The sequence below is a fragment of the Balaenoptera borealis genome (genome assembly GCF_965194805.1).
Source record: "Balaenoptera borealis genome assembly, chromosome: 5".
Lineage (NCBI taxonomy): Eukaryota > Metazoa > Chordata > Mammalia > Artiodactyla > Balaenopteridae > Balaenoptera > Balaenoptera borealis.
Genome location: NC_138862.1, coordinates 8571311 through 8596293, shown reverse-complemented (window position 1 = coordinate 8596293; position 24983 = coordinate 8571311). Strand labels below are relative to the sequence as shown.

At 36.8% G+C, this 24983-nt stretch overlaps 1 protein-coding gene across 19 annotated transcripts in view; it reads left to right on the top strand.

Moving 5' to 3' along the window:
- Positions 1 to 24983, top strand: part of TTC3 (tetratricopeptide repeat domain 3) — a 136379-nt gene that overhangs the window by 71141 nt on the left and 40255 nt on the right. For 17 of the 19 annotated variants that reach the window (XR_014245343.1, XM_082394565.1, XM_082394555.1 and 14 more), the window contains 10 exons: positions 131 to 232; positions 1890 to 1982; positions 2645 to 2709; positions 3710 to 3846; positions 5391 to 5717; positions 7824 to 8075; positions 10811 to 10857; positions 11847 to 11903; positions 12917 to 12990; positions 20291 to 20455. Coding sequence is in view for 18 of the 19 variants with exons in the window: in XM_082394565.1 (XP_082250691.1) it covers positions 131 to 232; positions 1890 to 1982; positions 2645 to 2709; positions 3710 to 3846; positions 5391 to 5717; positions 7824 to 8075; positions 10811 to 10857; positions 11847 to 11903; positions 12917 to 12990; positions 20291 to 20455 (1319 nt within the window). In the remaining variant the exon portion in view is untranslated. The remainder of the gene's footprint in view (positions 1 to 130; positions 233 to 1889; positions 1983 to 2644; positions 2710 to 3709; positions 3847 to 5390; positions 5718 to 7823; positions 8076 to 10810; positions 10858 to 11846; positions 11904 to 12916; positions 12991 to 20290; positions 20456 to 24983) is intronic. The other 2 variants (XM_082394568.1, XM_082394560.1) reach the window with 2 other exon arrangements.

The following is a 24983-nucleotide window of genomic DNA, read 5'->3' as shown; positions in this document are numbered from 1 at the left end:
AAATGTGACATCTAGTTATGTCTGCCAGGTAAATGCAGACAGCTCTATCTTAATACGTGTTGTGAGTGAGAGAGAGAGAGTGTGTGTAGACATCTTTCAAATGTGAGTTAAAAATTGTTTTAAACCCTAGGGTTTTATACGAATCAGCTGTTGCCAGTACTGTAAAATAGAATTCCACATGAACTGTTGGAAGAAGTTAAAGACAACAACCTTTAATGATAAAATTGACAAGGTAAGGCTAACAAGATTGTCTGGATTTTTCAGTATGCTTATTGTATGCTGATTTTTTTCCCCTAAGAAACTTTAGGAAAAGTCTTAAGAGGATATGAATTCCTCCCTGTGCATGAGACATAATTAGAAAGTATTAAATTAAAAATTTAATGATAAAGTTAGAAAATCAGTTTTTGTTTTTTAACGTATTTTTTTTAAATTTATTTTATTTTTGGCTGCATCGGGTCTTTGTTGCTGCACACGGGCTTTTCTCTAGTTGCGGCAAGTGGAGGCTACTCTTTGTTGCGGTGCGGGGGCTTCTCACTGCAGTGGCTTCTCTTGTTGTGGAGCACGGGCTCTAGGCGTGCGGGCTTCAGTAGTTGTGGCTCTCGGGCTCTAGAGCACAGGCTCAGTAGTTGTGGCACACGGGCTTAGTTGCTCCACGGCATGTGGGATCTTCTCAGACCAGGGCTCAAACCCATGTCCCCTGCATTGGCAGGTGGATTCTTAACCACTGTGCCACCAGGGAACACCAGTTTTTGTTTTCATTTTATGCAAGTGTAAAGGCAGTAACCATAGAGGCTTTTAATAAATTGTTGAACCCCTTTTACATTGGAAGTATTATGATCAAAAATAAAAGTTTAAATGTCTGATTTTAATGTTATGATGTAGAATTGGGGCTTCAAATTTTATATTTTCTAAAAAATTTGATGAGATAATTTGTACTAAGAAATCAACTTAATTTTGTACTGCCACATCTGATTGGGGTATTCTCTTAATTAACAAGGTAATGATGTTAATTACCATTAGCCAGATATACTTTGAGAGCAGTTACAGTTTAATAATCTTGTTTGCATTGATAGAATTTGTTTCTGATCCATATAAGCTATGGACTTAAAACAAGAAAACCTTTTTCTACGCTGCTTAGCCTCATGTAAACCCCTGTCCTTATTAAGGAAAAAAAATAAGGTGGTTGTGCTAGGTGAATGTTAGCAATAGGAATTATTGAAGTTTAGTAGAAATAAATTCACACATTTTACACATTATCATGTAGTTAACTAGAGGTGTAATGATGTGACCAAGTGACTGCTGCCATTGAGTCACTTCTGCTATATCTTTGTCCTACCTTAATTGAGCTTCTCTAGCTGTGCCCTCGCCCTTAGTGGTCTTACCATTCCCATGGGTTGAAATACCCTCTGTAAATTCGCTTTCACTAGGATGTATTGAAGTAACTCAAATATCTTATGACTTACAGTAAGAAAGCCTCGTTCCTTGCCTGCGTCACTTGTCCTGAAGTTTCGCATTCGTTGTCCAGGGTTGGGCTGTGGCAGCTCCAGTCTGTGTGGCTGTGTTCTTTGTTTCTGAATTGAGGCTGAGGAGTGACTGGAACATGTTCTTATGGCCGAGGGAAAAGAGCAATGACCAATCCATTCAGTGTTTCTTAAAGCTTGTGCATGGGTGTAGCGTATATGATGTCAGCTCACCTTACACAAACAAAGCAAGTTCCGTGGTCACCCCTACAGCTGGGGGCTCTGGGAGTCAGGTGGCAACGAGCAGGGACTTTACGGCGCGTCCCTGAAGGAGGTTCTAGATCACATTTTGACTGTTCTTGATGGTTAAAATGGTATACATGTATAGATTTATGCTGAGATGGAGCACTTTTTTTTTTTTTTAAATAGGATTTTCTACAAGGAATTTGTCTTACTCCTGACTGTGAAGGAATCATTTCAAAGATTATCATCTTCAGCAGTGGTGGTCAGGTTAAATGTGAAGTAAGTATTTAATAAAGGGGAAGTCTCCTTAAATTAATAAACAAATTGTTGATACCTTTTAAAATATGATTTAAATTTGTGGAAGTTGTACTATTTGGATCTTGTGTTTTCCAGGAAAGAAACAGTTACTTGATATAAGAAATTATAGGAAGTAATAGGATGTGAGAATGCTTCTTTGCATTGAAGGATTCTCATATTCTTTTATCTCCTAAAAGTAGAAGGAGACCTTTTACATTTTAGTTTTACTGTTTTTACTCTTTTTAATAACCTTATTTTGTTAATTCCCAGTAAACGTTTGGGTGTTGGCGAGGTGGGGGACCTTAGGGAGGGAGGAGAGTGTCTTGAGGGATTGCCTTTAACCTCCCTGTATGGGAGTTGGCAGGAGTGGGTTGTTGTAGTGACATCTGTAGTTTATTTGATCTTCTGCTTACTCTTAATTTTTTTTTAAGCTTCCTAAATTGTGTCTACTCTCTTGTTCCTCTTTTCAGTAAATTGTTTTGCTAAAGTTTTCTGGGCGTTTGTTTGGGTCAGAACATCGTCACTGTTCCCTATCAGATTGAACATTGACTGTGTGTGCTTCTGAAATGCTTGTTGCTTGTGGTTTTGTGCTTTATGTTATGGGAGCATGAGACAAATTTTGGATGTGTCTGTTTTATTTAAAGTTTGAACACAAGGTCATTAAAGAAAAGGTTCCTCCAAGACCTATTCTGAAACAGAAATGTTCTAGGTAAGATTTTTAATAATCAGTAGCTTAATAATGTCTATTAGAATATAATTCTGTTAAATGAAGATTTCTAAATTATGCTGTTTTTAAAATTGGCTCTGCACACATATCCAGATAAGTGGTTCTTAAATGAATTTTATGGATATTTATAACTTTCAAGGGAACTAGCCTAGAATGGTTAAATGCTAAAAACTTGAATAAGAAGCATTATTTAGTGGTTGAATTTATAAGTAAAATTATGAAATTGAACTATGAAATGACATGTTCAATAGATTTGGCATTTGGATAAAAATTATATACTTAGCTCTCAGTTGTTGAAACTTTAATTCCAAAAGCATCTTTCCTTTTACTCTCTTCAAACATTTTGAACCAGTGACTATTTCTCACCCTGAAATACTCAGTGAACTGTCAAAATTATTCACTTCTGTATCTTGTTCAGATCAAATAATTCCAATCCTTTTTTCTTTTCTTTTTGGTCCTGCTTCTTGCTTTCCATTTTAAGAAGTGATTTTTTTCATCATTGGTGACCAGGAAAGAGCAGAAGAAAAGATGAACAGAATTATTTCTTGAGAAGAATTTGTTGTAACCATATTGACCAAATTCTGGTGTTGTGGGCCATTATTGGGTTGTGAAAATATTTTACTGTGGAAATGAGTATTTACATGTATTACCTTGCAGAGTCATTTTTACTATTCCTGTTTACCCTAAGCAGTAACTCATATATATGGAAATAACATCTGCATGATCTGTACATGCCATCCTTAATTAGAAGTCACTCAGTCATTGAGGTTCTTGTTTTCATGAAACAAGTACACTTGTTTTGACTGAACTGACCACGTCTCAAAAGTTTTTGATATTGAACAGAAGATATAGGCCAAGTTTTAACTAAAAAAGGAAACTTCTAACTTATTGTTTGGTGAATGGTTACTACAATAGGCAAAGGAAAATAGTTAATTGAGTTTATAACAAAGGTGAGTTATGACTAATTGTAAATATTTATCAGCCTAGAGAAGTTAAGGCTGAAAGAAGACAAAAAATTGAAGCGGAAGATCCAAAAAAAGGAAGCAAAAAAATTAGCACAAGAAAGATTGGAAGAGGACCTAAGGGAAAGTAATCCACCTAAAATTGAAGAGCAGAAAGGTATGCTGGGAGTCCAAGGCATGATAAGAATAATATATTCTTGCTTAAAAGTATAAATATAAATATTCATCTTGTTGGGCCTTATATTAATTGTTATTGAGTTGAAATTTAGATTTCCATTGGCATTTTGATTTTATCACCATCTTCTGATTACACTGAGGTGGGGAGGGGGTTGGTGTAAGGAACATTGAATTTAGAAGCAATATACAAGGATTGAAAACGCTACCCTGCCACTAACTCAGGGCAAACTGACACTCTGTCCGATTCCTGATCTCCAAAGTGCACGTGAGAATAATATCTGAAATTCCTACTGTATGTTTGACAGTGCTTTGTAAACCCTGCTACACAGATTTAAGTTCTGAAACGTTGAACTGTAAATTAGCCACTGATTATCTGAAATATGCTGAGTTCAAATAAAGAAGCAGTTCATACTAGGTGCCAGAGAGATTACCTAGTCCAGCCTTCTGTTTTACACCTGTCTTTGTCAGCATTCCCTGATCAACATGGGAGTGGTCTCAGTAATTTACTGTTTCTGTGGACATATTTACTTTCAGGTTTTGGGGGGTTTTTTTTGAGGTTTTTTTTTTTTAATTGAGGTATAGTTTCAGGTGTACAACATAATGATTTGATATTTGTATATATTGCAAAATGATTACCACAGTAAGTCCAATTAACATCCATCACCGTACACAGTTACAGAATTTTTTTTTTCATGAGAACTTTCAAGATATACATGCAAATACGCAAAACAGTATTATTAACTATAGTCACCATACTGTACATTATAGCCCCATGTATGCTTTCAGTTTTGAGTTGAAGTATGTTTTTCTCATTTTCTACTATGATGGCTGTTCCCAGAATGAAATATTTCCTCTTGCTGTCTTTATTTTTCATCTAGTGTTCCATTAATGTTTCACAAATCAATCACAGTTATCTTTCCTACCGAAAAAATTTTTAGTGAACATTATTTACTTATTTTATATATATATATTTTTGTATTTAATTTATTGTCTTAGCTTCAAGAGGCTAAATGGCCATTTTTAGGGGGAAATGCCTGGGTGGGAAGATGAACTTCTGAGATATTTTCCAGCTTGGAATCAACGACTCCACAGGTCTATGATTTAGGATTCAACAATAAGATGAATAACATACAATAACTACCAAATGTTTATTGTATTTATACATGAAGAAATGATCCCTTCAACTCCAGGAAAAAACCCTTTGCAGTCATGCATGAAACATAGTTACTGAATGAAAGTTTGGGTAGTTGATGAGGCTCAGTTAGGATTTTTAGATGAGTGGTACAAGTGAAGGCAATAAGGTACCTGATATGTTCGATTTAATGTGAACTTTCATACCTTTTAAAGGTGTTAAATATTTTATTCCTAATATAAAATTTCTTAGGCTATTTAAAACAATATAAAGAATACATCTGAGTCATGTTTTATATTGCTATGTAATGTTATGTTAATTTTTTCTGAGTTTATATTTTTGCAAATTGGTCCTCTTTCTCCTTTTTACTGACCACTGTTATTTATCCGTAGAAACTGTAGACAGTGTTCAGAGTTGCCAGTTCCTTGATGACAGAATTCTGCAGTGCATAAAGCAGTATGCTGACAAGATTAAGTCCGGGATACTGAATACTTCCAAGCTTCTCAAAGAGTTGCTTTCTTGGAAGGTTTTAACCACAGAAGACTACACAACCTGTTTTTCTAGCAGAAATTTTCTGAATGAAGCAGTGGACTATGTCATTTGTCATTTGGTTCAAGAAAAGAATAGAGTAAAGACAAGGGTGTTTCTGCATGTTTTGAGTGAACTTAAAGAAGTGGAACCAAAATTAGCCACCTGGATCCAAAAACTTAATAGCTTTGGTACGTCTCTTAATTCTAGAGATGCAGTTTCATAGGAAGGATAAGCGTAGGCCTCTGAATCCTTTTTCATTTTCCTATCATCATTTATGATTTTTTAAAATGTAGAACCACAAATTTGTATGGTTAAAAATGCTATTTCCCCCAACTCACAATTTTTAGGTTACTTTATGGATGGGTTACAATATGCTTTTGTATAAGGTGTAAACACAGGAAAGTTCAGTCAGTAAGAAAATCCAGTCCTATGTTACGCAAAACTATTTGTCCTTGTGTAAACTACGTGAACACTGGGTACAACCATGGGTAAATAGCACCCCCTGGAGTCAGCTGCTGGGGCGTGCCCTCTGGGATTGTGCAGTTTAGTAGTCACATTCCTTAGTGAAGAATTTCCAGGAAGGAGTGGATGGAACTAATTGCCTAGGATCACCTGAGGCAAATCTGTATCTAAGGATTGAGAGAGAAATACCCTGGGCTTGACCTTCAGTATTGTGAATCACAGGGTCATAAAATTCTGGTACTCTGCCCTGATTTTCCTAATTCGGTTGAGGAAGAACCCCCGAAGCAGGCTCTTTGACCAAAGCCACCCAAGGACTGCAGAAGGCAGCTGCAGAGAGAGTTATTGACTAAACTAGATGGTGATCTCTTCTGGTACCAGGGCCTTGTTTGTCCTGGTGACCAGGTTGGCTGCTGCCTAGTGCCGTGGATGATTCACTTGGCACCTGTTGGGTAAAAGGCTGGTGGGAGCCACAGCAGGGCAGGCCCTTTCAGCAGCGGTCTATAGAGAGAGCCTGCCTGACCTGCCGTAGAGACATGGAGCTGATAGAATTCCAGGGTTTCAGAGAATATATTGATACGTTTCTGTCAGTAGAGACAAAGTAAGATGGCAGCAAACTTGGTGTAGTTGATAAGTAAATGTTGCTGTGTTGAGCATACATCTCCGTGGGTTTCTGGCCCCAGACAATTTCACCTAAGTGATGATTGCTGTTAGTGTCTACTGACAATCAGACAAGTAAATTATAAAGTTATGTCTTACTTTAACCTGCTATATTTAACAAAGAGCTTAGTTTAAATGCAGTGGGAGCGGCGGTTAACGTTTCAGTACTAGATGTGATCTGCTCCCTTCCCCTTAACGAGCACATGCTTTGATGTGAGCCATAGATGGAGATGTGAATGTGATATTTCTTCATTGCTGATTCCCTTGAACCTTGTATGAGTATTTTATGTGATCCCTGATTCTGGTGTTTAAATACACTAATTTTTCATGTAACATGACTTCTGCAAAGCTAACTATTTCATCTGGAAGAAACAGCTGTCCAGGGTAGTTCTAACTTGGCAATCTCTGCTTCATTTGCGGACTGAGAACCTGTGGTCCGTCCTGTGTTAGAGGCGTGTCGGGGGAGAGAACAAAGCCAATCCTTGCGTTTTGGCGGCTGTGTTAGTAGGTAGCAGGTGTTCACCTTCCAGTAGTGGCGTGTGAGGTTGCAGCCGCCCCTCTTTCTGAGTTGGAGAAGGAGGAGTAAAAGCGGGAATAGTGACCACCTCGCATCTTGTGAGGAGGGTAAGGGGCCGTGATACTTCAGGGGATGAGGTGTAGTTCTTGGAGGTGTTGGGTGAACAGTTTGCCCATTTTCTGTTTTATAGGCACTTGGGAAGTTCTGTATATTACTGATATTTTGTTATTATGGAGTATATGTAGAAAAGCATTGTAAAATCTTGCCAGCTTGTACTAATTGGAATGCAAATCATTACGAAGTAGTGAAAAAGTTATTGTAATATTTTTAAAGGAATTTAATGCCTTTAAAAATGCCTTTTAAAGGCATTTAATTCATTTAATCTCCTAAGTCTGATAAAAATAACTGTATTAATAGAAACCTTTGGCCTACCTTCTTCAACTAATAGATAAGAATTATTATAGTTAGCATATTAATGTGAAATAGTGTTTCTAAAATGCATAATAGCTTGAACAAGTTTGTTCTCAATTATTTGAATGTTTTCACTGAAAATGTAAGCAAACTATAGTAGAACTGCTTTCAGAGATGTGAAAATGAATGTGATTTTACAGCAAATAATTTTCCTCTTCTTCTGACTTGGGTTTTGTTTTTATTATAGGCTTAGATGCCACAGGACCTTTTTTTTCTCGTTATGGGGCTGCTCTTAAGGAGCTTGATTTTAGCATCATGACTTTTCTCTGGAATGAGAAATATGGTCATAAACTAGGGTCTATAGAAGGAAAGCAGCTTGATTATTTCTGTGAGCCAGCGTCATTGAAGGAAGCGCGATGTTTAATATGGCTGCTGGAAGAACACAGAGACAAGTTCCCAGCACTGCATAATGCTTTGGATGAATTCTTTGATATAATGGGTATGTGGACTGAGTTTCAGTTTATATCTAATCTTAGAAAAAATCTCCAAAGGATCTAGCTTGCTTAAATACTTAACAAAGAAAATAATGAAAATTATTATGGTACAACTGGCTTATTTGGGGAAATTAGTGTTAAGAATAGTGATTTTTTTTTTTTAATGTCATAAAACCTTCTTACTCTGTGGAGTTAATTGTTGTAGAGATATTCAGATGGATACATTACATGGACTATACACCAGACTATTCTCATCATAGGTATTTTGACAGTGTCATGGCAGAGATTGTATATCATAGGGATGGAATTTCTTAGGAAATGGCTTGATTTGTAGCATTCAAGAAAACATTGGCCTGCAGAAGTAGGTGATGCTTGCAGAATCTAGAACAGATAGAATATGTATTGTAGTGGGAAGAGCCTAGAGCTGGGAGTCAAGAAAAGTAGGCTATGGCCCAGCTACTTCCCTAACTCAATTAATTAGAAACTTTCTTTTACTACTGCTTCAAGGCCCTGTGCTAGGTGTTAACAAGGAATTCAGAAATGCTTACGCTAGTCTCTGCCCTCAAGGACGTTATGTTTCAGAAAAGGCAGTAAAATGAATATACAGATAACTGTAATATGGGAGAAGAGAGGACCAGAAAAAGTGCTGAGGGGTTCTCCTCGGGGAAGAGGAAAGCCTTGGTGCAGGGGTGGAGTCCAAGTCCAGCTTTGAACGTGGAGGTGGAATTTGACAGGGTGACGTCCAGAATTAGAGACAGGGTGGAGGGGACTTGAGGGGGCTGCTTGGATAATGGCATGGAGTCCAGTTTGGGAGAATAGGATAACTAGTAGTTTAATTCTTTAGCTTCTCTTGAATGTTAGTTTCTTCATCATTAAAATGAGGATTTGGAGCCAGTGATCTGTGTGATTCTGTTTTGTTCAAAATTTTAATATTCTTAGATTCTAGATTAATTTAAATTTCTTGTCTTTGGTACTGCATGTATCTCTTAGGATAACGCCTCACCCCTGCCCCCCACCTTTTCCCTTAGCATCAGAAGTCTGCTTATATATTGTCAGGAGTTAGACTTTCAAATTTTGTGCCATTTGTTTTAAAGGGTACATGAAAAGGTCTGGCCTTGTACAGAAATGTTATGCATTATGAAGTTCAAATGCAGTATAAGGAACTGAAAAGCTTACTTTTGTTGTGGTTCTCAAATATAGGTGGCTTTATTTTCCTAGGACACTGCTTCATGACTGGAGTTGACATGCTTCTTGATAGCCTGAATTTATTGCCATCAGTTTTCTGCTGCTGGTAATAAAATGCTGTCCTGGGACTGAGCTTACAAAACTCAATGCATGTTTGGATCACACAAGATAACTAAAAAGGACACAACCCTCTCATTATGTGTTTTCCCTGATTCTTGTGTTCTGTACCTAAAATATACAGTCCATCCAGTTGTGACTCTTTCTCTGCTTTTAGTCATAGGGTTGGAAGCCACCAGCCAAATGACCAGCCAGCAGATTTTCAAGTTCACTACTTGTGCCTCTCACCCTCATCCCAGACTTTTTCAATTTTGTCTCCTTTCATTTAAAGGAATGACTGTATTTCTTAAAACTTCAGAATCCACTGATCTTGTAAATAAGGGTACTCAATAATATCACCAATGCCGTGATAATTGGGAGACCCAAACTCTCCTGGATCCTGCATGCGTATTTCCCTGTTGGAATTTCTGTGTAGATGGCCAAGAGACCCATTAAGAACAATATGGCTTAAGCCACTTGTATCTCTAGAGACCTGTTTTTCCTAGGTATCTCAGATAATAACATTTTATATATTGTTTTTAAGCAGGAAACTCTGAAATTGGTCTCCACCCATCCTCTTGCCTGTTGCCCCATGTCTAGTTTGTTGCCAATTCAAATAAGCTTTATTTTTGATCTGCCCTTCCCTGTCTACCTCCGCTTTTCTAGGCCAGGATCTTAATAATCTTTCCATGATTGCAGTAGCCTCCAAACTGGTCTCCATGCTTCTGACCCTCCTACTCCAAATCTTTCTCTTATGTTGCTGTTAGTGACTCTTCTAGAACATCTGTCTGATCCTCTAAGTATTTTGTTTGGGAAGCACTTGCTTCATTTTGCCTACAAATTGAATTCACATGATCTGTCTGGGTTCATCAGCACTCTCCCCATCTGCCCTCTGAATATACACCCCACTTCCTACTGTGTCCAAACCTGCATTGTGCTTTCCTTGCTCACATCCCACCCCTTTGCTTGTTCATTTCAAGTCTAACTTGTTCAAATCCCCTCCTCCCCACATCCCTCCCTGACCCCTGACTCAGGCCACTCCCCTTGAAGACTTTATTATTCTATCAGCTTTGTTTCCACTGTATTTGCTGTGGCATTTAGCACACTGAGCTGTGGGTGTTTGCCTCTTTGTGTAGCTTGCAGAACATGAGGTTATCGATGGCAGGGACTTCTCTATACATTTCTGTATTCCCTGCACCTAGCATAGAGTTTGGTGCCTAGAAAGCAGTCAAATTATGCTGAATTGGATTGAAATTTTGTGGTTCTTTGTAGTTGGTTTTCCGACGAGTTAGCCATTTTGCTGTTGGTTTCTAAGCTAAACTTATGTCAAAGCCAAATAAGGAGTAGAACATAGTGGATGTTAGTAGTATCTGGGGTGGTTTTCTTTAAGGCTTTTAGTGTATCCTATGGCAATATAAACATTTTGTTTCCTCACAAAACCATCTGTATCTTCCTACAGACAGCCGCTGCACTGTATTAAGGAAACAGGACAGTGGTGATGTGCCAGTAAGTTATTTGATCACTTTCAGTGTTATGTTCTAATTCGTGTCAGCCAAAGGAAGAGAGGAGGACCCAGGCCAGTGTTTGTTTACATCACAAGAGGCGCTCCAGAACCAAATCTTGAGGACTTCTGGATAACGTGTATGATTTCCTTAGAAAGTTAATCCCAATCTTCCTCTTGGAATTGGAACAACAGTCAGCACACTCTGAAGTTTAAATTAGACAATGTCCATAAGTTTTCACAACTAATAAGTGTTAATCATAGATATAGGAAAGGAGTTCTTGATTCATCTGCTGGCATAAAAATGAAACGTTATCTGTAATGATTAAAATTGCAATGTTTTGTTCTGTAAGGAAAACAAATGGACTTTGTTTTGAGTGGCTTACAATTGAGCTTGAGTTAAAATAATTCCAGAGTTGTCTTCCTTAGTAGTTTGTGGCAGTTTTCAGTCAGAAAGATACTTGTTTACTGATTTTTAGGATCAAGTCATCTATACTTGAAATTTTGTCTTAGTCCACTCTATCAGACACTGTCTGGCTAACTACAGAAACACAGCTGACATACCCCATGGGAAGTTAAATGCTTTTTCTGAATTCACTGTTTGTGCCCTGGCGTCTGGCCAGCTGTAGAATGTTGAGTTTGGTTTAGTAAAAGGAAAATCATTAAAATATGATCACCATATAACTGGAATTACTTAATAAGTCTGATTAATTACTTGAAATGACATAAACCTTGTTGAAAATGAGTACAACATGTTAGGTTGGAACAATTTAATTTTAGTTATAGCATTAGGTATCATTTAACTTTTTCTTATTTTCTATTATAAATCAAAACACTAGGGCTTAACACACTATAGTGTTAATTTTTGTTAAACATTTCATGTACTTCAGCTTAGGACTAGTCTATGAACATCAGTATGGTATCTTTATAATATATGGCAGCTTCATAATGCTGTTATATGAGTGTTCAGTAATTTTTTTTTTTTATGTTTCAGTTTAATTCTATCAAGATAAAAAACAAAGGCAAGAAAAAGAAGCCAAAAGATTCAAAGGTATGGAGTATTTTCTGTATTGATTCTTGTCCAAAATAATTAATTGAATATATAAATAAATATAAATAAGAATTAACCAATTCTTGGGATATTTTGAAGCATTTTGTAGAGAAAGAATTTCTAGGCTTTCGTCTAAAGATGTTTTGGCAGTCTTCTACATTTTGAGGAAGTTTAAGGTTCATGTCGTATATAAGTTATTCTTGAAAGAGACTCTTTATCTTTATTGTCCTTTTTATTTTCTAGATATTTCCTAGTGAAATCATTGTCATAATGTAGGACTTTGTATGGCTGGTCATAGAGCAATGTGACCAAGGCTGCTTTGGGATCAGGCAGACCTGGGTTCTTATCTTGGTTCTACCAATTGTTATTATTTTTATTATCTGTGCGACCTTGGGCAAGTTATTTGACTTCCGTGTGCCTTAGTGTCATTATCTGTATGACAAGACATGATACCTTTTATTAACAACTAATAGAATTATTACCTAAAATATTCAAAATAAAGATACTGAATACTAATCATGACAGAATCTCAGAATTGAAAGGCTCCCTTCCTTCCTCTCTCCTAAAGCTCTGCTTCAGGCACATGAGATAACTAGGGCATTATTTTTAAGTCTTATGGTGGGTTCTTCGTGGCTCTCATGTATTTGGGGGATCAAGTACGGGGCAGGGGTTGAAAAAGTGAACAAATATTAGGGGAGGATGAGAGCAACTTATAAGTTCCAATAAAACTTTTCTTTTTATCTTTGACTATCTGTCTTTAGTTTATCTAAAATGAGAGTTTAAACAGTGATAATTTAAAAATTTTTAGAGCGTTAGAAGCTACCTAAATGTTAATTTGTGCCTATTTTTGGCTGTTGAAAGTTTTATTACTGTATGTTACTGTTCACAAGAAAATTTAGATCAGTCATATATATTGGCAATTTGTATGCATATTTATTTATGTAAACATTCATCAGTTTTAGTGGTAATTTTAAGGTGGAAAATCCTTGTCATTTTTCTGTCTTTTAAACCAGCCTATGTTAGTTGGGTCTGGAACCACTTCAGTCGCACCAAATAATGAGACTGTCACTTCAGGTGAAGACCATAAGTAAGTACAGTCTGAAAATTCTTGCTTTATTTGAACTTAAAAGTGGTATTAATTTAATGTACTTTAAACTTGTGTTTTATTTCCCTAACTTCTCTAAAGATGTGCATCTATTAATGACAACCTGATTTGACCTCTCATGGTTGAATTTATAGTGTGGCCTGTCAGTGTTAAGAATTCATATAAACTGCATTAAAATCACAGGGCTGATGACCTTCATTTGATAAGTTTGAGAACCTACTTTGTGCAAGATACTGTGAGAAGATCCTAGAAAATATTCTTTAAAATGTTCAGTGAAGAGAATGTCCTATTGATAATTACTAGGAAGATGTTTTGGAGGCTAGAAATGATGTTGTGGTTTAACCTTAGATGTTAGTGATTTCCAGTGGTAGCTGGTTGTTGAAACTGAGTTTTCAAGAGACAGATAGACATAAGAAATAAAACTAGTGAGAAGCAGTGACCTTTTTATATCATACTCCTGCATGGACCAAAAACCCACAAAATTTTTTTCCCCCCACATTTCTTTTTTTTTAAATTAAATTAAATTTATTTTTTAAGTTATATTATTACTATCCACTTTTTTTTTGAATTTTATTTTACTTATTTTTTTAAACAGCAGGTTCTTATTAGTTACCCATTTTATACATATTAGTGTATACATGTCAATCCCAATCTCCCAATTCATTACACCACCACCCCCCTGCCACTTTACCCCCTTGGTGTCCATACGTTTGTTCTCTACATCTGTGTCTCAATTTCTGCCCTGCAAACCGGTTCATCTGTACCATTTTTCTAGGTTCCACATGTATGCATTAGTATACAATATTTGTTTTTCTCTTTCTGACTGACTTCACTCTGTATGACAGTCTCTAGATCCATCCACGTCTCTACAAATGACCCAAGTTTGCTCGTTTTTATGGCTGAGTAATATTCCATTGTATATACGTGCCACATTTCTTTATCCATTTATCTGTCGATGGGCATTTAGGTTGCTTCCATGACCTGGCTATTGTAAATAGTGCTGCAGTGAACATTGGGGTGCATGTGTCTTTTTGAATTATGGTTTTCTCTGGGCATATGCCCAGTAGTGGGATTGCTGGGTCATATGGTAATTCTATTTTTAGTTTTTTAAGGAACCTCCATACTGTTCTCCATAGTGGCTGTATCAATTTACTTTCCCACCAACAGTGCAAGAGGGTTCCCTTTTCTCCACACCCTCTCCAGGATTTGTTGTTTGTAGATTTTTGATGATGCCCATTCTGACTGGTGTGAGGTGATAACCTCATTGTACTTTTGATTTGCATTTCTCTAATAATTAGTGATGTTGAGCAGCTTTTTATGTGCTTCTTGGCCGTCTGTATGTCTTCTTTGGAGAAATGTCTGTTTAGGTCTTCTGCCCATTTTTGGATTGGGTTGTTTGTTTTTTTAATATTGAGCTGCATGAGCTGTTTATATATTTTGGAGATTAATCCTTTGTCCATTGATTCATTTGCAAATATTTTCTCCCATTCTGAGGATTGTCTTTTCGTCTTGTTTGTAGTTTCCTTTGCTTTGCAAAGGCTTTTAAGTTTCACTGGGTCCCATTTGTTTATTTTTATTTTTATTTCCATTACTCTAGGAGGTGGGTCAAAAAAGATCTTGCTGTGATTTACATCAGAATGTTCTTCCTGTGTTTTCCTCTAAGAGTTTTATAGTGTCCGGTCTTACATTTAGGTCTCGAATCCATTATGAGTTTACTTCTGTGTATGGTGTTAGGGAGTGTTCTAATTTCATTCTTTAACGTGTAGCTGTCCAGTTTTCCCAGCACCACTTATTGAAGAGACTGTCTTTTCTGCATTGTATATCCTTGCCTCCTTTGTCATAGATTAGTTGCCCATAGGTGCATGGGTTTATCTCTGGGCTTTCTATCCTGTTCCATTGATCTATATTTCTGTTCTTGTGCCAGTACCATATTGTCTTGATTACTGTAGCTTTGTAGTATAGTCTGAAGTCAGGGAGTCTGATTCCTCCAGCTCCGTTTTTTTCCCTCAAGACTGCTTTGGCTATTCGGAGTCTTTTGTGTCTCCATACAAATTTTAAGATTTTTTTGTTCTAGTTCTGTAAAAAATGCCATTGGTGATTTGATAGGGATTGCATTGAATCTGTAGATTGCTTTGGGTAGCATAGTCATTTTCACAATATTGATTCTTCCAATCCAAGAACATGGTATATCTCTCCATCTGTTTGTATCATCTTTAATTTCTTTCATCAGTGTCTTATAGTTTTCTGCATACAGGTCTTTTGTCTCCCTAGGTAGGTTTATTCCTAGGTATTTTATTCTTTTTGTTGCAATGGTAAATCAGAGTATTTCCTTAATTTCTCTTTCAGATTTTTCATCATGTATAGGAATGCAAGAGATTTCTGTGCATTAATTTTGCATCCTGCAACTTTACCAAATTCATTGATTAGCTCTAGTAATTTTCTGGTGGCATCTTTAGGATTCTCTATGTATAGTATCATGCCATCTGCAGACAGTGACAGTTTTACTTCTTCTTTTCCAATTTGTATTCCTTTTATTTCTTTTTCTTCTCTGATTGCCGTGGCTAGGACTTCCAAAACTATGTTGAATAATAGTGGTTAGAGTGGACATCCTTGTCTTGTTCCTGATCTTAGAGGAAATGCTTTCAGTTTTTCACCATTGAGAATGGTGTTTGCTGTGGGTTTGTCATATATGGCCTTTATGATGTTGAGGTAGGTTCCCTCTATGCCTGCTTTCTGGAGAGTTTTTATCATAAATGAGTGTTGAATTTTGTCAGAAGTTTTTTATGTGTCTATTGAGATGATCATATGGTTTTTCTTCTTCAGTTTGTTAATATGGTGTATCACATTGATTGATTTGCATATACTGAAGAATCCTTGCATCCCTGGGATAAATCCCACTTGATCATGGTGTATGATCCTTTGAGTATGTTGTTGGATTCTGTTTGCTAGTATTTTGTTGAGGATTTTTGCATCTATATTCATCAGTGATATTGGTCTGTAATTTTCTTTTTTTGTAGTATCTTTGTCTGGTTTTCATATCAGGGTGATGGTGGCCTCATAGAATGAGTTTGGGAGTGTTCCTTCCTCTGCAATTTTTTGGAAGAGTTTGAGAAGGATGGGTGTTAGCTCTTCTCTAAATGTTTGACAGAATTCACCTGTGAAGCCATCTGGTCCTGGACTTTTGTTTGTTGGAAGATTTTTAATCACAGTTTCAATTTCATTACTTGTGATTGGTCTGTCCATATTTTCTATTTCTTCCCGGGTCAGTCTTGAAAGGTGATACCTTTCTTAGAATTTGTCCATTTCTTCCAGGTTGTCCATTTTATTGGCATGGAGTTGCTTGTAGTAGTCTCTTCGGATGCTTTGTATTTCTGCAGTGTCTGTTGTAACTTCTCTTTTTTCATTTCTAATTTTAATGATTTGAGTCCTCTCCCTCTTTTTCTTGACGAGTCTGGCTAATGGTTTATCAATTTTGTTTATCTTCTCAAAGAAGCAGCTTTTAGTTTTATTGATCTTTGCTATTGTTTTCTTTGTTTCTGTTTCATTTATTTCTGCTCTGATCTTTATGATTTCTTTCCTTCTACTAACTTTGGGTTTTGTTTGTTCTTCTTTCTCTAGTTCTTTTAGGTGTAAGGTTAGATTGTTTATTTGAGATGTTTGTTGTTTCTTGAGTTAGGATTGTATTGCTATAAACTTCCCTCATAGAGCTGCTTTTGCTGCATCCCATTGGTTTTGGATCATCGTGTTTTCATTGTGATTTGTCTCTAGGTATTTTCTGATTTCCTCTTTGATTTCTTCAGTGATCTCTTCGTTACTTAGTAACATATTGTTTAGCCTCCATGTGTTTGTGTTTTTTACATTTTTTTCCCTGTAATTCATTTCTAATCTCATAGCATTGTGGTCAGAAAAGATGCTTGATATGATTTCAGTTTTCTTAAATTTACTGAGGCTTGATTTGTGACCCAAGATGTGATCTATCCTGGAGAATGTTCCGTGTGCACTTGAGAAGAAAGTGTAATCTGCTGTTTTTGGATGGAATGTGCTATAAATATCAATTAAGTCTCTCTGGTCTGTTGTGTCATTTAAAGCTTGTGTTTCCTTATTAATTTTCATTTTGGATGATCTGTCCATTGGTGTAAGTGAGGTGTTAAAGTCCCCCACTATTATTGTGTTACAGTCGATTTCCTCTTTTATAGTTGTTAGCAGTTGCCTCACGTGTTGAGGTGCTCCTGTGTTGGGTGCATATATATTTATAATTGTTATATCTTCTTCTTGGATTGATCCCTTGATCATTATGTAGTGTCCTTCCTTGTCTCTTGTAACATTCTTTATTTTAAAGTCTATTTTATCTGATGAGTATTGCTACTCCAGCTTTCTTCTGATTTCCATTTGCATGGAATATCTTTTTCCATCCCCACTTTCAGTCTGTATGTGTCCCTAGGTCTGAAGTGGGTCTCTTGTAGACAGCATGTAATATGGGTCTTGTTTTTGTATCCATTCAGCAAGCCTGTGTCTTTTGGTTGGAGCATTTAATCCATTGACGTTTAAGGTAATTCTCGATATGTATGTTCCTATTACTGTTTTCTTAATTGTTTTGGGTTTGTTTTTGTAGGTCCTTTTCTTCTCTTGTGTTTCCCACTTAGAGAAGTTCCTTTAGCATTTGTCGTAGAGCTGTTTTGGTGGATTCTTTTAGATTTTGCTTGTCTGTAAAGCTTTTGATTTCTCCATCGAATCTGAATGAGATCCTTGCCGGGTAGAGTAATCTTGGTTGTAGGTTCTTCCCTTTCATCACTTTAAATATGTCATACCACTCCCTTCTGGCTTGTAGAGTTTCTGCTGAGAAATCAGCTGTTAACCTTATTGGGAGTTCCCTTGTATGTTATTTGTCATTTTTCCCTTGCTGCTTTCAGTAATTTTTCTTTGTCTTTAATTTTTGTCAATTTGATTACTATGTGTCTCGGCGTGTTTCTTCTTGGGTTTATCCTGCCTGGGACTCTGCGCTTCCTGGACTTGGGTGGCTATTTCCTTTCCCATGTTAGGGAAGTTTTCAACTATAATCTCTTCTAATATTTTCTCAGGTTCTTTCTCTCTCTCTTCTCCTTCTGGGACCCCTATAATGTGAATGTTGTTGCGTTTAATGTTGTCCCAGTGGTCTTTTAGGCTATCTTTATTTCTTTTCATTCTTCTTTCTTTATTCTGTTCCGTGGCAGTTAATTCCACCATTCTGTCTTCCAGGTTGCTTATCCGTTCTTCTGCCTCAGTTATTCTGCTATTGATTCCTTCTAGTGTATTTGTCATTTCAGTTATTGTATTGTTCATCTCTGTTTGTTTGTTCTTTAATTCTTCTAGGTGTTTGTTCTTTAATTCTTCTATGTCTTTGTTAAACACTTCTTGCATCTTCTTGATCTTTGCCTCCATTCTTTTTCCGAGGTCCTGGATCATCTTCACTATCATTATTCTGAATTCTTTTTCTGGAAGGTTGCCTGTCTCCACTTCATTTAGCTGTTTTCTGGGGTTTTATCTTGTTCCTTCATCTGGCACATAGTCCTCTGCCTTTTCATCTTGTCTATCTTTCTGTGAATGTGGTTTTTGTTCCACAGGCTGCAGGGTTGTATTTCTTGTTTCTGCTGTCTGCCCTCTGGTGGATGAGGCTATCTAAGAGGCTTGTGCAAGCTTCCTGATGGGAGGGACTGGTGATGGGTAGAGCTGGGTGTTGCTCTGGTGGGCAGAGCTCAGCAAAACTTTAATCTGCTTGTCTGGTGATGGGTGGGGCTGGCTTCCCTCCCTGTTGGTTGTTTGGCCTGAGGCGACCCAACACTGGAGCCCACCCGGGCTGTTTGGTGGGGCTAATGGCGGACTCCAGGAGGGCTCACGCCAAGGAGTACTTCCCAGAACTTCTGCTGCCAGTGTCCTTGTTCTCATGGTGAGACACAGCCACCCTCTGCCTCTGCAGGAGACCATCCAACACTAGCAGGTAGGTCTGGTTCAGTCTCCTGTGGGGTCACTGCTCCTTCCCTCCTGGGTCCCGATGTGCACACTACTTTGTGTGTGCCCTCCAAGAGTGGAGTTTCTGTTTCCCCCAGTCCTGTTGAAGTCCTGTAATCAAATCCTGCCAGCCTCAAAGTCTGATTCTCTAGAAATTCCTCTTCCCGTTGCCAGACCCCCAGGTTGGGAAGCCTGACGTGGGGCTCAGAACCTTCACTCCAGTAGGTGGATTTCTGTGGTGTAAGTGTTCTCCAGTTTGTGAGTCACCCACCCAGCAGTTATGGGATTTGATTATATTGTGATTGCGCCCCTTGTACTGTCTCGTTGTGGCTTCTCCTTTGTCTTTGGATGTGGGGTATCTTTTTTGGTGAGTTCCAGTGTCTTCCTGTCGATGATTGTTCAGCAGTTAGTTGTGATTCCGGTGCTCTCGCAAGAGGGAGTGAGCGCACATCCCACTCCGCCATCTTGAACCAATCTCTCTCTTCCCCCACGTTTCTTAAATGAGTTGTAATAACAGTTGGCTTTGCACATTTACATGGATTCTTTGAATGGAGGAATTGTTTTAAGTTAAAATAATAGTAGCCTATATTTTGATAGCACTTATGTACCAGTCACTATTTTAAGAGCTTTTTATGTATAATTCATTTAATCCACTTTTCTTTCTAGGAGATAAGTAGTATTATTATATCCATTTTACAGATAAGGAAACTGAGGCACAGTGTAGTTGAGTGTCCAAGGACACAAAGCTTGTACATAGCAGAGCCAGAATTTAAATCAGCAGTCTGGTTTAGAGCCCACACTGAAACTATTACATTTTTTTAGAGTGCTAGAATCTTATACTGTTTTTTAAAAAATCTTTTTATTTAAGTACCTTTTACCAGTCTCAATCTCACCTTAACTTAAATTGATAGCAGTTATAATAAACTCTTTCATTTTTCTCTTTAACAGGTTACAATGAATGCCACATTGATTTTGTTTTAAAACCAGAATTTTAAAAAAATTTGCTCTTGGTAGCAAGAGTAAGTAATTAAAAGTACTCAGGTATCTTGTACCTTACTTAGTAATCAGGTATCTTGTACCTTATTCAGTAGTCAGGTATCTCGTACCTTACTCAGTAGTTAGGTATCTCTTGACTGTAACTGTGGAAAGGTAACTGTTCTGCATTAAATTCTCTGGTAGTGTTTTTTTGCATCCTGCAGTTGAGTAATATGTTACTGTCTTTATTTCAATTTAAATGTTATTCTGGGCCACCTGAAAGTTAATTATTCACAAAATTGTGTGTTTTTTTTTTAATCAGCAAACGCAATTCAAATTCTGCAGGCCCATTTGTAGTGCCTGACCATCTTCGTCATGATGTAGAAGAATTTGAAGCTCTGTATGAACAGCATAGTAATGAATATGTTGTCCGTAATAAGAAGCTGTGGGACATTAACCCAAAACAAAAATGTTCAACTCTATATGAGTAAGTAGTTTAACATTCCTACAAGTATTATACTGAGGCTGCCAGTTAAAGATCTTAAGTTGTTTACTTTGTGTCCCTTTATGTTTATTAAAGGAATCACTGATTGGCTCACAAACTCTGGGGAAGGAAAGTGTTTTTATGGCTTTTGTCATGTATTACACAAAGTTAATTGAGGATTTTTAACTATTACATTTAGAATCCTAATGATTATTAGTTTTGTCAGTTTGAGCTGCTCATGTAGATTCTGTCTATTTCCAAAACTGTCCTGGTATGTCCTGATAGGACTGATAAACAAAGTTTCCAGCCATAATCTTTTATCATGAATTCCAAAGTATATACATTTGACAAGGAATAGTATAATTATTTGATCTCATTGTCCTTATGTTGATGATGCAGTTGTTTGGCATCTCCTAAGTCCAGTGACAATTAATGTAGCTTGGTGAAGTATTACCCTTTTATTGGGGAAGGGATACCAGGATCTGGTTATTACTTCTGCTGAGATAGTTGTCCAGCTGTGATGGTATAGAACACATATAGAACCCTGTATCTCTGTATTGTATTGAAAACTTGACTTCCCAACATTTATCTAAGAAAAGAGAAACAGACTTTTCTTTTAAAGAAACTTTGGGCTGAATTACTTTTGGATTGAAAATATGAATGTGAAATTAACACTAGGGGACTTCCCTGGTGGTCCATGATTCAGCGCTTCTACTGCAGGGGGCACGGGTTCGATCCCTGGTCGGGGAACTAAGATCCTGTATGCCACATGGCATGGCCAAAAAAAAAGAAAAAAAGAAGTTAACACTAAAGTCAGGTCTTTGTGGGGTGGATACAGTAGTGGAGTAAAGAGTTCAGGAAAATCTAGGAAGCGTTTGCCTTTTTTTTTTTTTTTTAGCTCGGCATTAATAAGTTGTGCATGATGCCTTCCTCAGGAAAAGAAGTTGAGGGGCAAAGATCTGCAACAGAAAATTAATTTGAAAACAAACTCCTGTCTCAGAAAAGAGGGGATATATGTATACGTATAGCTGATTCACTTTGTTGTACAGTAGAAACTAACACAACATTGTAAAGCAACTATACTCCAATAAAAATTAATTAAAAAAAAAATGAACTTCTGGAAAACCCGTTACTCATCTATAATTTGGATATTGTTACTTCTATTTTTCTCAGTTGCATTGTTCCTATTCAGTCTAGTTATATCCTCTTGGATCCCTTTTCATGGTTTTTCTTCAGAGTTGAAGTGCTGAGCAAATCATATTCTCAGAGAACTGGATGACAACCTGGAATCAGCTATAAAACTATGCACTATACTAGTATTTCTTAAAACATGCTGGACTTTGCTTCAAGCATCCAAAACTGAAACTAAACTGTAGTTTTCAGGAGCTTGCTTCTTAAAGAATTTATTACCACTCTGAGTGGGAAGAAATTTAATAACTTTATGAGACACCAATAAGCTGATTTGTTTGTGTATTTTGAGATAGAATTTACGTCTTATAATAGGAGAAAGTCAAGAAGTTACAGGAAGTCATACCTCAAAACATAATTCTTTCCTTGAATTTTCAAAAGTAAACATGTAATGATTGGCTTAAGAATGATATTTTTAGTGGCCAATGGGTAAGAGAAAGAAAAATAAAACTATTGTATATGAAAAGAGTGTAGAGTAGAAACATATTAGACAAGAAGTCAAGAATACTGTGATAACTGCTGTTAACTTTTTCTTGATGTAAGTATTTCAGTTTAAAGTAGGGAGTTGGACTGATTTTTTTTTCAGTGACTTCCACCTTGTTCTAACATTTTATGATACACATAGTTGAAGCAAAATAAATTTCAATAGGTGACATTCTGCATTCAGTTTTTTCTAACACCTCTTTAGTAGTGTTAATTAGTCAAGATTTATTAACCACTTAAGGTTAAGCACTGGGGAGGATTTCAGAAAAAGTAGAAAATGTAGTTCTATCATGCAGCTTACAAGTAGCAGGAGCGCAGAATTGATCATTGGTTGAATCACAGTGTATTGCAAATAAAAATGACTTTGTGCAATAAGAATTGGGTTTTTTCTCCCTATCAGTCTTTGCCTACCAAAAAGAAAATGTGGTTCTTGCTTACTTGTCATGCTCTCTTCCAAGAAAGAGGGAAGTGGGTCCTCATCCTTAATCTATTTCTTTTAAAAAAAAAAGAAAAAGGAATCAAGAGCATGTAGAAAACAGTGACTTTTCAAAGGGGCACAACCAGAACAGTAGGATGGGAATGCTTTTGGAAATATTTTTCCCATTCCTATCCCTTGCCCCTGTTCTGACAGTGACATGCACTAGCCCTGTGACAGTCCATCAAGGACCATTTAAGACACTAATGATCATCATTGAATTATGAAAATATATATACACATTTGCAAATGGGAAAATATTTGCAAATCATATATCTGATAAGGGGCTAATATCCAAAATGTATGTAGAACTGATACAACTCGATAACAAAAAAACCAAGCAGTCCAATTAAAAAATGGACAGAAGACCTGAATAGCCATTTTCCCAAAGAAGACATACAGATGGCCAACAGGTACATGAAAAGATGTTCTGCATCATTAATCATTAGGGAAATGCAAATCAAAAACACAATAATGTAATAACCTACAATGGAAAGTAACCTGAAAAAAAAAATATATAACTGAATCACTTTGCTGTGAAACCTGAAACTAACACAATATGGTAAATCAACTATACTTCAGTTTAAAAATAAACACACAATAAGCTATCATCTCCATCTCATACCTGTTAGAATAGCTTTTATCAAAAAGACTAGAAATAACAAGTGTTGGCAAGGATGTGGAGAAAAGGGAACCCTTGTTCACTGTTGGTGGGAAGGTAAATTGGTATAGTCACTATGGAAAACAGTATGGAGGTTCCTTAAAAAATGAAAACATGTACATGTATATAATGTAGCAACTATTGTTATCTGTGGTAAAATTAACTTTATTATTATTTTTATCACTCCCGTGAAGCACAGCATGGCCAGTCTTTGCCTCAGGTTCTGAAGTGCAAGAACACTGTCCCTGTTGGAGTCTGGATTATGAAGAAATCATATTTGTGCTATCTTGGGCCCCATGTTTATCTGCAGAGACTATTTTTCAAGGCTAGAAGAGCATATAAATAGAGTTAAAGTTCATTTTGTGTTCATTTCAAATAACAATCACTATAAAAATTTTATTCACAATGTGGTTATAATACTATTTTTCTTTGGGCTAGGGACCCTTGTTGAATTAAATTTTGTTCTGTTTGAATGTATGAAAAATTCATTGCTATTTAGCCAGTGGAAAAAACATGGAGGCTCTATTTCTTCGAAAAAAAGGTGTGTATCCTTTCAGACTTTTTATTTTATTTTTTTGGCCACGCCGTGCGGCATGCGGGCTCTTAGTTCCCCGACCAGGGCTCAAACTCATGCCCCTTGCAGTGGAAGTGTGGAGTCTCAACCACTGGACCAGGGAAGTCCCCAGACTTTTAAAATGTTTATATGTATGAAATATATGTTTTGGACTTTATAAGCTGTTATTTAACTGTATACTCAGCTTTGTCATTTGCCCTTTTCACCTAAAAATGCATGGTGAGCATTTTTTTGTATCCTTAAGTATTCTTCAGGAATCTGACTTTTATTAGTTACTCAGTAATGATCACCATATCTATATCATCATTCATGTTGCGAACTCTTGAAAAGCTCTTTGCTGAATTACTGGTAATGGTTTTCTTTCCTGTGGTCTCTGTTCTTTAGTGATCCCATTTTGGATTTAAGTATTTTAGTGCAGGTAGAAAAGCTTTATTTTTTAATGATTCTCTTTAGTATTCATCACGGAGAGCAAAAAGTAAATACACATACACCACTGATGAATTATCTGCTGTTGCTTGTGGCAGCTAAACACCAACTGGAAAGGTCTCTCTTGGGACAGATTGTGGGGTCAGTGTTATTTATACCAATCAGCCAGAACCCTCAGCAAGGGTTATTGTTCCTGAGGCTACAGTGATTTGCTTCTTTTTACCTTATTACCCGCCCTCAACAGTATCTGCTTTTAGAGATTTCTCATTAAAAATGAAGTTTGATTAGAATCTTAAGGCAAACGCATATTTAACCTGTTACCTTGCAAAACAACATGTATGTAGGGGAGTTTCTATTGCAGAGCTTATTCTAAGGGGAAAATGTTTATCAAAAAACACTTTAAAAGAGACTGACGGCTTTTAAGTATTTAGGTCAGCAGTGCAGACAAAGAGAAGTGGCTTTTGGTCTTTATGTTTCAGTATCGCAGTTGCTTTGAATAGGGGTTAATCACCTGTAATTGTCCTGTGCATTTATGTGCAGCAGCATCTGCACATACGGTGGTTTACTTTTGCTTCAAAGAAGTATTGTTTTTACCTTCCTCCTGAATAAGTTATCTTCCTGGTTAGCTTTAATTTACTAAGAATATTCCTTTGGAGGTTTTTGCTCTTGAAAAAGCCTTCTTAGTGTACATGGTATGTGTCTTTCTTGCTAGCTGTGCCACTGT